This window comes from Embiotoca jacksoni, unplaced genomic scaffold, assembly GCF_022577435.1.
Source record: "Embiotoca jacksoni isolate LCO1_2020_lvr unplaced genomic scaffold, fEmbJac1.0.p SCAF_81, whole genome shotgun sequence".
Classification (NCBI taxonomy): Eukaryota; Metazoa; Chordata; class Actinopteri; family Embiotocidae; genus Embiotoca; species Embiotoca jacksoni.
The window spans coordinates 772,369-787,500 of NW_027185438.1; the positions used below are offsets into that span (position 1 = coordinate 772,369).

General features: G+C 45.7%; 1 protein-coding gene across 1 annotated transcript in view; it reads left to right on the top strand.

The window, feature by feature from the left end:
• The window catches only part of mamdc2a (MAM domain containing 2a), a 34,055-nt gene that overhangs the window by 14,658 nt on the left and 4,265 nt on the right, over nucleotides 1–15,132 (top strand). The window contains exons 4-10 of the mRNA XM_069139347.1: nucleotides 7,846–7,930; nucleotides 8,011–8,142; nucleotides 8,746–9,002; nucleotides 11,266–11,359; nucleotides 13,232–13,378; nucleotides 13,503–13,768; nucleotides 14,601–14,697. Of these exons, the coding sequence (XP_068995448.1) occupies nucleotides 7,846–7,930; nucleotides 8,011–8,142; nucleotides 8,746–9,002; nucleotides 11,266–11,359; nucleotides 13,232–13,378; nucleotides 13,503–13,768; nucleotides 14,601–14,697 (1,078 nt within the window). The remainder of the gene's footprint in view (nucleotides 1–7,845; nucleotides 7,931–8,010; nucleotides 8,143–8,745; nucleotides 9,003–11,265; nucleotides 11,360–13,231; nucleotides 13,379–13,502; nucleotides 13,769–14,600; nucleotides 14,698–15,132) is intronic.

A 15,132-nucleotide genomic window follows, 5' to 3' on the forward strand; every position in this document is an offset into this window, starting at 1 on the left:
CTGTAAGACTGCAGCTCTGCGTCCTGGCCTCACCCCTGGATGTCAGGTTTTAGGGCTGTTAAGAGACACGGCCATGTTTCTAGAAAGAAGAGCTGCACCATCCAAAGTAGCCATGTAAGATGGCGCCCCGCTAGCGGCAGCCTGTTGCAGCAGCTCCCCCCGAGTGTGTTTTATATTAAGTCTTTTTAAGTCTTTCTCCTCTTCGGAGTTGTTGTTTTTTTTCTTTCTCTCGTGTTAAGTTAACGGTCCGTAATGGACCGTAATTTTTCCACGTTTCTGGATGGGGGCATTGCTATTGTTTACTCTCGTGATCAGCTGATCGCGCTGAGTAGACCTCTACTGCTGCTGCCCGGAGCGAGGCCTGAGATCCCCGTTGAACTTCGGAGAAGACGTCGGGGTTACAGAGCTGGAGCTAAGCTGAAGGTGAAGAGGAGGAAGTATAAACCATCGGTACCGGAGATCTTAATGGGGAACGTGAGGTCGTTGGTCAACAAGACGGACGAGCTCGGCGCTGGTAAAGACCCAGAGAGAGTACCGGGAGTGCAGCATCATGTGTTTCACCGAGACATGGCTGCACTCACATCTCCCGGACCACAGCGCGGCCGTACCCGGCTTCAGGACTGTTCGGGGGGACGGAGACGTTGTTCGGAGCGGCAAGAAGAAAGGTGGAGGGATTGAAGTCTATGTGAATGAGAGGTGGTGTAATCCCGACCACGTGTTTGAAGGAACGTTTCTGTAGCCCGGACATTGAACTTCTAGCCGTGGGGATGCGTCCTTATTATTTACCGAGGGAGTTCATGTCCGCCATTGTTATCGCTGTGTACGTTCCTCCATCAGCTGACGTAGAGGCAGCAGTGGACACCATCTACTCCACTGTGGCTAAACTTCAGACTCAGCATCCCGGTGCATTTTTGTTAGTTACTGGAGACTTTAACCAGTCTGGATAAAGTACTGCCAACTTTGCACCAGTATATTAACTGCCCCACCTGGAACAATAAAACTCTGGACCTACTGGATGCTAATGCCATGGATGCATACAGTACTACTGCCCCCCCCCCCTTGGTAGGTCAGATCACAACCTGGTCCTGCTGACACCAAAGTATGTTCCTCTGGTGCAGAGGCAGCCTGTGACCACCAGGACTGTGAGGAGGTGGACACAGGAGGCTAAAGACGCCCTGCAGGACTGCTTTGAGTCCACGGACTGGGACGTGCTGTGTGGACCACATGGGGAGGACATCAACAGCAGGACGGACTGTATCACAGAATACATCAAATTCTGTGAACACACCACCGTACCATCCCGGACTGTACACTGCTTCCCCAACAACAAGCCCTGGATCACCAGTGACCTGAAGATGCTTCTTAATCAGAAGAAAGCAGCCTTCAGGTCTGGGGACAGGGAGGAGCTCAGGAGAGTGCAGCGCCACCTGAAGGAGAAGATGAGGGAGTGCAGGGACTCCGACAGGAGGAAGCTGGAGGCCAAACTCCAGCAGAACAACGTGAGGGAGGTGTGGACCGGTATGAAGGAGATTACTGGGTTCAAGGGGAGAGAGGAACAACCAGGGGGAACCTGGAGAGGAACAACCAGGGGGAACCTGGAGAGGAACAACCAGGGGGAACCTGGAGAGGAACAATCAGGGGGAACCTGGAGAGGAACAACCAGGGGGCTCTTTGGAGAGGTCCAATGAGCTAAACTGTTTCTTCAACAGGTTAAGTTCACCACCCTCATCTGTCTCCTCCATACACCACACCTCCCAAACACCTCTGCTGCCTCCCCCCTCCCCCCTCTGCGCCCCTTGGTGAACTGCATAGAGCCCTCAATCTCAAAGGGCTCTTCCACCATCGACACCTTGAACCCCCCCCCCCCCCACTCCCCCCCCCCCACACACACCCCTCTCTGTGACGACTGGCCAGGTTAGGAGACAGCTGGAGAGAATCCACCAGCGCAAGGCTGCAGGGCCTGACGGCATCGGCCCCGGGGTCCTGAAGACCTGACGGCATCGGCCCCGGGGTCCTGAAGACCTGCGCCGTCTAGCTGGCTGAGGTCCTACAACACCTCTTCAACCTGAGCCTGAAGCAGGAGGACGTCCCGGTGCTGTGGAAGACGTCCTGCCTGGTTCCTGTCCCCAAGAAGACGACTCTATCTGGCCTCAACGACTACCGACCGGTTGCCCTCACATCTCATGTGATGAAGGTGCTGGAGAGGCTGGTCTTGGCCCACCTCAGGCCGCTGGTGAAATCTTCTCTGGACCCTCTGCAATTTGCGTACCAGCCTCATGTGGGAGTGGACGACGCCATCATCTACCTGCTGCAACGAGCTCAGTCTCACCTGGATGGAACCGGTGAATCTGTGAGAATCACTTTCTTTGATTTCTCCAGTGCATTTAACACCATCCAACCACTGCTGCTGAGTGAGAAGCTGCAGGTGGTGGGGGTGGACACGTCCACCGTCTCCTGGATCACTGACTACCTGACAGGCAGACCACAGTTTGTCTGTCTGGGCAGTGTGCTGTCTGATACGGTGGTCAGTGGTACTGGAGCTCCTCAGGGAACTGTTCTGTCTCCTTCCTGTTCATCTTCTACACCACTGACTTCCAGAACAACTCAGAGTCAAGACATCTGCAGAAGTTCTCTGATGACTCTGCAGTGGTCGGATGTATAAGGGATGGACGGGAGGAGGAGTCAGTGGACGGTGTATAAGGGATGGACGGGAGGAGGAGTACAGGGCAGTAGTGGAGGACTTTGTGGAGTGGGCGGGAAGAAATCACCTCCTCCTGAACGTGGCCAAGACCAGAGAGATGGTGGTTGACTTCAGGAGGAAGACGACGGCTCCACAACCGCTGAGAGTTCTGGGAGAGGAGGTGGACATGGTGGAGGAGTACAAGTACCTGGTGTCTCCATGACAACAGACTGAACTGGAAGACCAACATCAACGCTGTCTACAAGAAGGGGATGAGTCGACTCTTTTTCTTGAGGAAACTTCGATCCTTCAATGTGTGCAGCGAGATGTTGGAGATGTTCTACCATCTGTTGTGGCCAGTGAACTGTACTTCGCTGTGGTCTGCTGGGGGAGCAGCATTGGAGCCGGAGACACCAACAGACTTAACAAACTGGTTAAGAAGGCCGGCTCCATCATCGGCTACAAACTGGACAGCCTGGAAAAGGTGGTGGAGAGGAGGACGCTGAACAAACTATTGTCCATCTTGGATAATCCTGACCACCCTCTCCACCTGCTGCAGGGACAGATGAGGACATTCTCCAAAAGACTCCTCCAGCTCCTCTGTCACAAGGACAGATACAGGAGATCATTCCAGATGCAGGAGATCATTCCTGATACAGGAGATCATTCCAGATACAGGAGATCATTCCAGATACAGGAGATCATTCCTGATACAGGAGATCATTCCAGATACAGGAGATCATTCCTGATACAGGAGATCATTCCTGATACAGGAGATCATTCCTGATACAGGAGATCATTCCAGATACAGGAGATCATTCCTGATACAGGAGATCATTCCAGATACAGGAGATCATTCCTGCCGACCGCAATAAGACTGTACAATAACTCACCTCTGGCAAAATCCATCACATAACAATAACACTGTTGACTGTGTTTCTTGGTTTGTTTGTATATAATATATATAGATATATACTGTACTGTATATATATATACATATATATATATATATATATATATATATATATGTTGACTGTGTTTCTTGGTTTGTTTGTATATAATATATATAGATATATAATGTACTATATATACTGTGCATTTTATATTTTATATTTTTTACTGCTATTTACTGCTATTTTATTGCTTTTCTATTATTCTATTCTATTATTTTATTCTATTATTTCTATTATTATCTTATTGCTTCTGTATGCTGCTGTAGTGAAAAAAATTTCCCCTCGGGGATTAATAAAGTAACTACCTACCTACCATATTTAGAAAACTCAACAAAAGATGTATCAATAAAAATGTAATAAAAATGGATCCTACCATGTAAATGGATAAAAAAAAAAAAAATCACAATTAAAAGCAGACTATTAAATATGAGATCTCTCTGGTCTAAATCTCTGTTAGTAAATGACTTGATAACTGATCATCAGATTGATTTACTCTGTCTCACAGAGACCTGGCTGCAACAGGAAGAATATGTTAGGATTAATGAAGCAACTCCTCCCAGTCATATTAATTATCATATTCCTAGAGATTCAGCAGGAGGAGGAGGAGGAGGAGGAGGAGGAGGAGTGGCAGCAATCTTCCACTCAAGTTTATCAATTAATCCAAAGCCTAAACTGAGTTATAAATCATTTGAGAGTCTGACTCTTAGTCTCTCACCCAAACTGGAAAGCAGAGAAACGGATTGTATTGTTGTTGTTTATCTCCCACCTGGTCCTTATTCAGAGTTTCTAACTGAATTCTGACTTTTGATCAGATTTAGTGCTGAGTTCAGATAAAGTGATGATAGTGGGAGACTTTAACATTCATGTTGACGTGGACAACGACAGCCTCAGTTCTACTTTCAGATCATTATTAGATTCTATAGGCTTTTATCAGGATGTAAATAAACCCGTCACCGTGGTAACCACACCCTCCATCTGGTTCTGTCGTATGGGATGGAAACTGAAAATGTAATAGTATTTCCTCCAAACCCTGTTTTGTCGGACCACTTCTTATTAACATCTGAAGTTCCAATAATGGACTACACAGCATGTGGGAATAAATCCCACTACAGTAGATGTCTGTCAGATGATGTCGTGGCCAAGTTTAAGGAAGCAGTTACATGTTTATCCTCTTCGATGCCGTGTGTTAAAGCAGTGGAAGACATCTACGTTGATCTTAGTCCCACACAAGTGGATCATCTGGTAGAAAACACTGCAGTATCTCTGCTACAACTCTAGATGATGTCGCCCCTCTGAAGAAGAGAGTCATGAACCAGAGGAAGTTGTCTCCATGGTACAACTCAGAACTACGCTCTGCTAGGCAGCGACTAGAAAGATGGAAAGGAAATGGAGTTCCACTAATTTAGAAGAATTTCACCTGTCTGGAAGGAGAGTCTAATATTATATAAGAAAGCTCTTGGTAAGGCCAGAACTTTATATTATTCATCATTAATAGAGGACAACAAGAACAACCCCAGGTTTCTTTTCATCACTGTAGCAGGCTGACAAAGAGTCCCAGTTCTGTTGAGTCCTCTATTCCTTCAGCTCTCAGCAGTAATGACTTCATTAACTTCTTTACTAATAAAATTCTTACTATCAGGGAGAGAATCGGGCCGACGCTTCCTGACACCATCACTGATGTGATGTTAAACACAGCAGCCCTGAAAGCAACTGTAGGACCAGATGTAAACTTGGAACATTTCTCTCCTGTTGAGCTCTCTGAGTTAACTAGAATTATTTCTTCATCTGGATCCTCTAGCTGTCTGTTAGATCTCATCCCAACTAAACTTTTTAAGGAAGTCTTCCCTTTAATTAATACTTCCATATTAGATCAGATCAACCTATCTATTGTAACCAGCTATGTCCCGCAGGCTTTTAAAGTGGCTGTAATTAAACCTTTACTTAAAAAGACGACTTTTGATCAGCTGTTTTAGGAAACTACAGACCAATTTACAACCTGACGTTTATTTCTAAAATCCTTGAAAAAGTTCATTCAAATCAACTATGTGATCATTTCCAAAGGAATGATCTGTTTGAAGATGTTCAGTCTTTAGAGTTCATCATAGCACAGAAACAGCTCTGGTGAAAGTTACTAACGACCTTTTATTAGCCTCAGATAATGGACTCGTCTCTGTACTTGTTCTTCTGGACCTCAGTGCTGCTTTTGATACGATTGATCATACGATCTTATTACAGAGATTAGAAGACGTTACGAGGATTAAAGGAACTGCATTAGACTGGTTCAAATCCTACTTATCAGATAGATTCCAGTTTGTCCATGTCAACAATGAGTCTTCCAGACAAACAAGAGTTAGTTATGGAGTTCCACAAGGCTCAGTGGTAGGTCCAATACTTTTTACTTTGTACATGCTTCCATTAGGAGATGTCATCAGGAAGCACTGCATCAACTTCCATTGTTATGCAGATGACACTCAGCTATATCTTTCTATAAAACCAGATGAAACTATTCAGTTAGTAAAACTTGAAGCCTGTCTAAAAGACATAAAGGCCTGGATGACCAAAAACTTCCTGCTTCTAAATTCAGACAAAACAGAAGTTCTTGTACTTGGTCCTAAACACCTCAGAAACTCTTTCTGTAATCACTTAGTTACTCTAGATGACGTTGTCTTGGCCTCCAGCAAAACTGGGAGGAGCCTTGGAGTCATCTTTGATGAGGATTTGTCCTTTAGACACCGTATAAAGCAAATCTCCAGAACTGCCTTCTTTCATCTACGTAATATTAATAAAATCAGGAAAATCCTTCCTCAGCATGATGCAGAAAAACTCATTCCTGCGTTTGTTACTTCTAGACTAGATTATTGTAATTCCTTGTTGTTAGGATGTCCAAATTACTCATTAAAAACCTGCAGCTGATCCAAAATGCTGCAGCAAGAGTACTGACGGGATTTATCAAGAGAGATCATATTTCTCCAGTTTTATCTTCTCTTCACTGGCTTCCTGTGAAATCAAGAATATAATTTAAAGTTCTCTTGATGACTTACAAAGCTCTACATGACCAGGCTCCATCATATCTTAGAGATCTTATAGAACCATATAATCCCAGCAGAGCACTTCTCTCTCAGTACGCTGGTCTACTTGTGGTTCCTAGAGTTTCCAGAAGTAGAATAGGAGGCGGAGCTTCAGTTTTCAGGCTCCTCCCCTGTGGAACCAGCTCCCAGTTTGTGTTGGAGGGGCAGAAACCCTCTCTAGCTTTAAGATTAGACTCAAAACGTTCCTTTTTGATAAAGCCTATAGTTAGGGCTGGCTCAGGTAGACCTGAACCAACCCTTAGTTATGCTGTTATAGGCCGAGGCTGCTGGAGGACCTCGTTACATGCTGATCTTCTTTTCTTTCCTCCTACTCTTTAACTGACTCATACCTCACCATCTTCTTCTCTCCCATAGTTTCTACTTATTATCTGTTGTCTCCATTCAGTTCCTTCACTCGTGTAGTTTCTGTTCTTTCTTTTCCAGATGTCCCGTCATGGAGCTGCATGTCTCTGCTCTGTGATTGTCGTCTCCACCAACAGTTCTTCTCTTCTATCTCTATGCTGTCCTTTTCTCTCTCTGCTCTCCTCTCACCCCAACCGGTCGAGGCAGATGCTCCGCCCACCTCTGATCCTGGTTCTGTTAACAGATGTTCTCCACCTCTGATCCTGGTTCTGTTACCAGATGCTCCGCCCACCTCTGATCCTGGTTCTGTTAACAGATGCTCCTCCCACCTCTGATCCTGGTTCTGCTAACAGATGCTCCGCCCACCTCTGATTCTAGTTCTGTCGGAGGTTTCTTCCTGTTAAAGGGAGTTTTTCTTCCCTCTGTTGGAGGTTTTTCTCCCTTAAAGAGGAGTTTTTCCTTTCTAGTTTATGTGGGAATTGCTGAATTTTTGAATTGTTGAATTGTTGAATTGTTGAATTGCTGAATTGCTGAATTGTTGAATTGTTGAATTGTTGAATTGCTGAATTGCTGAATTGTTGAATTGTTGAATTGTTGAATTGCTGAATTGATGAATTGTTGGTTTCTCTGTGTAATATTGTAAAGTCTTGCTGTAAAGACTTTAACGTGTTAAGTGCCATGAAATAACCTGTGTTGTGATTTGGCGCTATATAAATAAAGTTGAATTGAATTGAATTGACCGTGACATCGTCTGATGCTGAGTGTGTTTCTTCTCCCACAGGTTTTACTGGAGGGTCGACATGAATGCAATTCAGGGAACAGTGTGGCCATTTTTGAAATCCACATCGTCCCTGGTTACTGCATAGGTGAGTCCGGTGTGTGATACCTGTCTGAGGTGCAACACTAAACACTGACATCAGCTGTGATGTGTTGTCCCTGTTGTCAGAGTGTAACTTCGAGGAGCATCACCTGTGTGGCTACAGCAACAGCTGGAACCCAAACGTCAACTGGTACGTTGGAGGGAGCGTCGCCATGGAGACCAACCAGCTGCTGAACAGCACCAGGAATAACCACAGAGGTACACACACACTGATACACACACACACACACACACACACACACACACACACACACACTGATACACACACACTGATAGGAAATAACCACACACACACACACACACACTGAACTATTATCATTAAAAAAGAAATGAAAGAATTTCATCACTCAGCAGATCTGAGCTCTTTAAGATAATCGTCTCTTAGTTTCTGGACGTTATGGATGAAGATGTTATTTCATGAGAAGGATGCAAATTCTTGAATCTGTAGTTTCACCCGGCAGATGTCAGTGAAAGTGGAGTCGGATTCTCTGACCATGTCTCTTCTCCTTGTCGTTATGATCTCTCCTTCTTACCTCATGAGGTTTTCCTCTGAGGTCAGAGATGAGTGGTGAGTAAAAGACCAACAGATGACCAGTTCCTGACCTGCTGGTTTGAAGCTCGTTGGTCCAGCTGTGTTCCCGCTGCAGAGCTCTGACAGCTGCTGTCTGCAGGATTGATGTGCTGGACGTCGACTCTGTAATCAGGACGGTGTGCTCAGCGCTGAAATGAGCTGCTGTGTTGTCAAATTGCGGCCCTGCAGCTGCAGTCATCCATCTCTCTTTGTTCCTTCCACCTCTGCAGGCCACTACATGTACGTGGACTCAGTGTACGCCAAGCACTTCCAGGAAGTGGCCAAGCTGACGTCCCCCATGACCACGGTGTCCATGGAGGGCTGCCTGTCCTTCTACTACCACCGAGACCAGGAGAGAGGAAACATCTTCTCAGTGTTCACTCGAGACCAGCTGGGCCACTACGAGGAGGTCTGGAGCCCCGAGGTCTACGTGACGGCTGGATGGAGCATGGTCGGCATCGACATCAAGGCACCGCATCCCCTGGAGGTCAGTACTGGAACTACAACAGCCAGTTAGCATGTAAGTATGAGCCTTACAGAGGAGCATCAACAGGGCATCTGCACTCTGCCCATTTGATTGACACATCCTTGAGCCAATTGGAGCTTCCGTGTCCTGTGCACAGTCTTCATGACATCAGAGTTCATGTTAAGAGGAGGCTCCTCCCTCTTCTGTAGTTTACAGTCAGACCTGCTGATCACTGATTGTTTGTACCGCCGCTGTGATTCTGAACATGACGACATGCAGCTTCAGTGGGTTTAAAGAGGAAACAGAGAACATGTGAAGAGAAGTTCTCTTTACCTGACAGACAGGATGGTGTTCATCATGTGATCAGGAAGATATCCGTTTGTTTGGATGGTTTTTAAGAGTTTTATTATGAAAACTTAATGGTGTTAATCTGTTGTTTTAGATCGTGGCATTTTTTGGATGTAAAAAAACACGTATAAAACATGAATTTTCTTTGGCATTGTTATTCAATTATTATGTGGACTGAGTCAGACTATTGTGGATAGTCCTATTGTGTTTTCCAGTTAATAACTCCCAGAAACAGGCAGAAATAAAAACCTTAGACTCCAGTGTGTACAGTGGGCAGCTGTGATAAGTGTTTGAGCTGAATTTAACTGGATTGTTCAGGACTTAAAGGTCCCGCTGCAATACCAGCGAGTACCACTAGAGGTCAGCTCCAAAAAGCCTCCGGCTCCATAGACTCCCATTCAACTTCTCTCATCAAATCCAAAGTGAATAAAATGTGTCCATCAGTTATCTCGGTGTTGTTAGCTAAAGTCACTCCTTCTTATTAGTTTTCTGGAGGTCCATCTGAAAATAATCCCTCATTCATTAGAAAAGAAGATTCAAGAAGACCTGTTTTTGGGGGCGTGTCTGTTTGATTGACAGGCCTGTGGTGCAGTCAGGTTACAGCTATCGGTGGGCGGGACGTAGTATTGTCAGGTTTCCGATCAGATTGGTCAGATCCACCGCTGGCTCCTCCCCCAGCTCGTCCAAATATGGTCACTTCCTGCTCCAAACCGCTCCCATCAGCAGGATCTATCTGGATTTGAGTGAACTATGGTTAGCAGAGGCATTCAGCCGCTCATTTGTAATTCTACGACTAGTTTCTGGTGCATTTGATTTTCTGTATCTAAAAACTGTCACATGGAGTATCCCCTGGTTTGGTCCAGCTGATTTAATGCACCTGAATGCAGCATAATAAGAACTATAACTGTGTGAAAACCTTTGTGTTGGTGTCTATTAATCTGCATGAAGACTGTTTGTCCTGTGAGGACAAACTTATGTCTCCTGTTCGGCCCTGCTTGGTCTCCGATCGTCAGGTTTCCAATCAGATCAGTCAGATCCACCGCTGGCTCCTCCCCCAGCTCATCCAAATATGGTCACTTCCTGCTCCAAACCGCTCTGAACTAGTAAAGATGGTGAAGGACAGAATCTGAACTGGAGGATTCATAACGTTCACAAACCAACGATGACATCACTGATGGACGATGACATCACTGATGGATGATGTTTGGTTCAGACACACCATACCTGAAGGGATCCAGAGGACCATGTACTCTCGGTTCTGTTCTGTTAATGGATTTCAGCTGGTACAGAAGCTCTCTGAGCTCAGACTCAACACCTCTCGTGTCGCTGGATTATTATCAGAGACACCGTGTGCGGTGAACGGCATACGTTATAATTCAATGAAATCATGAAGTTCATTATTAACTATTTAAAATTATCGACGTTACAATTTAACCAGCAAATGTTGTGATTTGAAACTACTTTGTTTTTGCGGGCAGATGCTGCTGTGAGCACCTCGTTTCCCTTCAGACCATCTTTTCATCTCCTGCTGCACATTGTAATGATCGTGTGTTTTTGCAGACACACACTCACTCCCTCCTCTGTGGCTTTCCACTGCCCTGTGGTTTGTGTATTCCTCCCTGGGCCTCGGTGGTTTCCTCCCAGGACACCTCCCTTCGTCTGCTGCTGTCGCTGTGGAAAGAAGCTTGTGTAACACGACTAACTGGGTCAGGTCCTCTCTCCAAGAGGTGCACAGATCTTTTCCATCCAGCGGCGACCAGCCCGTGTTCCTGAGTTTACCCTTCACTACACTGATGTCAGAGTCTGGCTCCTGCAGCTGCCTCATCTATCAGCACACTTCATACTTTCATGACAGGCCTTAACAATACACAGAGCATGTTATCAGAATTAACGGCTGCAGGTTGCTCATTAGTCATCAGTGTGTGTTTGTTACCAGGTGGTGTTTGAGGTGGCCTTTAACAGCGCCAGAGGGGGATACGTGGCCATAGATGACATCTCCTTCTCCCCCGAATTCTGCCACATGGACACAGGTGAGAGGAGATCTCTGCATTTCAGGGGGGGTTAGGGGTTAAAGGTCAGAACCACTGACTGTTCTGGACATGCAGGACTCCAACTCTGCAGCCTCTAGTGGCCACTAGAGGCTGCAGAAGTAATTACATGGAGGAGTGTCGTCAAGATTTTTCTGTTAGAGTCAGAGATTCTCAACAACTCTCCGTACACAAGCTTTTTAAACAGAGTCAAGTCCAGTACGTCTCACATAAAACCCCCGATGGAACAAACACCGAGAGAACTGAGGAGGCAGCCGAGAGAAGAGTCAGCAATTCAGAGAGGACACTGATAAAGTGGCTGTAGGTGTGAATGTGAGTGGGGGTGGTTGTCTGTCTGCTCATGGTGCACCTGCCTTCTGCTGTTCACAAGGAACAAGGCTGTAAACCAGTATTGGATGGTGGTGATCTTCGGGCCCTCAGGCAGCACTGCATTAAAAACACACTATTCTGGAGTGGAAATCACTGCATGGGCTCAGGAACACTTGTGAAAACCATCGTCTGTGAACACAGTTCATCGCTGCGTCCACAAATGCAGGTTAAAACTCTCCAAAGAAGAAACCAGATAGAAACATGATCCAGAAACACCGCCGCCTTCTCTGGACCGAGATCATTGAAGATGGACTGAGGTGAAGTGGACAACTGTCCTGAGGTCTGATGGATCATAATCTGAGATTCTGTTTGGAAATCATGGACGCTGCATCCTCCAGGTTAAAGAGGAGAGGGACCATCCAGCTTGTTATCAGCTCAGTTCTAAAGCCAGCATCTGTGATGGTACAGGATGCATTAGTGCACATGACATGGGTAGCTTGAACATCTGGAAGGAAGCATTAATGCTGAATGATATATTCAGGTTTTGGAGCAACATATGCTGCCATCCAGACAACGTCTCTTTCAGGGAAGGTCTTGTTTATTTCAGCAGAACAACGTCCAACCACATTCTGCACGTATTCCAACAGCATGGTTCTCTAGTAGAAGAGTCCGCTGATAAACTGGCCTCCTGCAGTCCAGACCTGTCAATCATTGAAAACATCTGGAGCATCAGGACATGAACAATACAACAAAGGAGACCCTGAACTGTTGAGCAACTGAAATCCTCCATCAGGCAAGAATGGGACCACATTTCACTTTCAAAACTCCAGAAACTGTTCTCCTCAGTTCCCAAAGGTTTCCAGAGTGTTGTTAAAAGAAGAGTTGATGCAGCTCAGTGGTGAACATCATCCTGGAACAACTTATAGAGACGTGTTGCTGCATCAGATTCAACATAAGATATTTATCATAAAACAATAAAACTTCTCAGTTTCAACATTTTATTTGTTGTCTTTGGACTATTTATAATTAAATATGAGTTTATATGATCATGTCAGAAAATCATCACATTCTGTTTTTATTTACATCGTACACAGTGTCACAACTTTTTTGGAAACAAGGTTGTAGTAAAACACTGAAACAGAGGGGATGTGGGGAAGTTTTAGACCCACTTGTGTTTTAGTGGATCTAAAACTTCCCCACTTTTAACAACACATGTTAAAAAGCAGCTGGACTTTATGCAACTGTGGGTTCAAGTGGAGGCTTCTTGACCCAGAGCAGCTGAGGAGGAAGTCAAGAGTTGTTTTCTTCCAACTCCTGTTAACACAGAGAGGAAGTGAATAATACAGTCGGAGTGGTTTAAAGTTTATAAGCGTGTGAATGATTGGCTCAGATCAACAATAACGTGTCCATTTATATATACTGTTATATACTGTTGTGTTCTTTACTCTAGTTTCCTACCTTTAAACCCCCCTCCCCCCTGCCTCCCCCACACACACCTACCTAATGAGGCCGGTTCATGTCGGGCTTTCTGTGTTTGTGTTTCAGAGCCGACCTTTGACCCCGCCATAGCCAACTGTGACTTTGAGAATGGGCTGTGTCTGTACCACCAGGAGAGAGCGGAGAGTTCGGTGTGGAGTCGAGTGTCAGTGAAGCCGAACGCCTACAGGACCGGAGACCACACCACGGGAACAGGTGAGGTACCTGGAGAATGGTTGTGTTGAGAGTTTGTGAAATGAATGACTGACTTTCTTCCTATGTACTGGACACCAAACAGTATCAAACATACTGTGCTAACTTTAGCTCTTGTCTTCCTCAGGCGGCTTCCTCCTGGCAAACACTCGGTTCACCTCCAGACCGGGTTATGTGGGTCGGCTTCATGGTCCCCTTTTACCAGGAAACCACAAATACTGCCTGAGGTTCTTCTACCTGCTTCATGGCTTTATGAAAGTAGACAACGCTCTGGCTGTTTACATCTATGATGAAAATAATGTGGCCCAGGAAAAGGTGTGGAGCCTCACTGACAAATCCAGGGCTGTTTGGACTCAGGTGGACATCACCTACATGAAGCCAATGGTCTCCAAGGTGGGGTTTATGGATGATGGATGATGGATGATGGATGATGGATGGATGATGGATGGATCAATGGATGGATGATGGATGATGGATTGATGGATGATGTATGGTGGTTGGTGGATGGATGATGGTTGATGGATGGTGGATGGATGGTGGTTGATGGATGATGGATGGATGATGGATGGATGATGGATGGTGGTTGATGGATGATGGATGGATGGTTGATGGATGGATGATGGATGGTTGATGGATGGATGGTGGATGATGGATGGATGGTGGTTGATTGATGGACGGATGATGGTTGATGGATGGATGGATGCTGGATGATGGATGGTGGATGGATGATGGTTGATGGATGATGGATGGATGATGGATGGTGGTTGATGGATGATGGATGGATGGATGGTTGATGGATGGATGATGGATGGTTGATGGATGGATGGTGGATGATGGATGGATGGTGGTTGATTGATGGATGGATGATGGTTGATGGATGGATGGATGCTGGATGATGGATGGTGGATGGATGATGGTTGATGGATGAATGGATGCTGGATGATGGATGGTGGATGGATGATGGTTGATGGATGATGGATGGTGGATGGATGGATGGATGATAGTTGATGGATGATGGATGATTGATGGATGGTGGTTGATGGATGGATGATGGATGATAGATGGATGATGGGTGATGTATGATGGATGGATGATGGATGAATGGATTGATGATGGATGATGGATGGATGGATGGATGGATGATGGATGATGGATGAATGGATGGATGATGATGGATGGACAGACAGACAGACATCCGTCCTCAGAGTGTCCCTGTGTGTTCCAGGTGGTGTTTGTCAGCATCTGTAAGAACTTCTGGGAGTGCGGGCTGGTGTCCATCGATGACATCACTGTGAGCCTGGGCGACTGTCAGATCACAGCAGGTACAGTCAGACAGACGGACGGACATGCTGATGTCTCCTTCAGGTTATATCTTCTGGATGATTTAGAAGTGGTTGTTGTTACCGTGGTGACAGAAGCTGCAGCTTCCCATCATAACCGTGTTTCAGCAGCTGCTCTGCAGGACGAGAACAGAGCAGCTGACTCAGTCAATGATGATTACTATCTCTGATCTCACGCTGCACACCACACAGGAAGTGACCCAGCATGTCACAATAAGAGCGGCGGGTTGCTGAGAAGTTGGAGGTGTGCAGGTTGTTGTTTAGTCATATTTAAAATGTTTGAGCTGCCAAACAAGCCTGAAATGACTGATATTTTTCAGATAAACAATCAGTCAAAAATAAAAACCAAAACAACAGCTCACAACAAACTGTATATTACACACTTCCTGTTTCCTGTCATCCCTGTGTGTGAAGGAC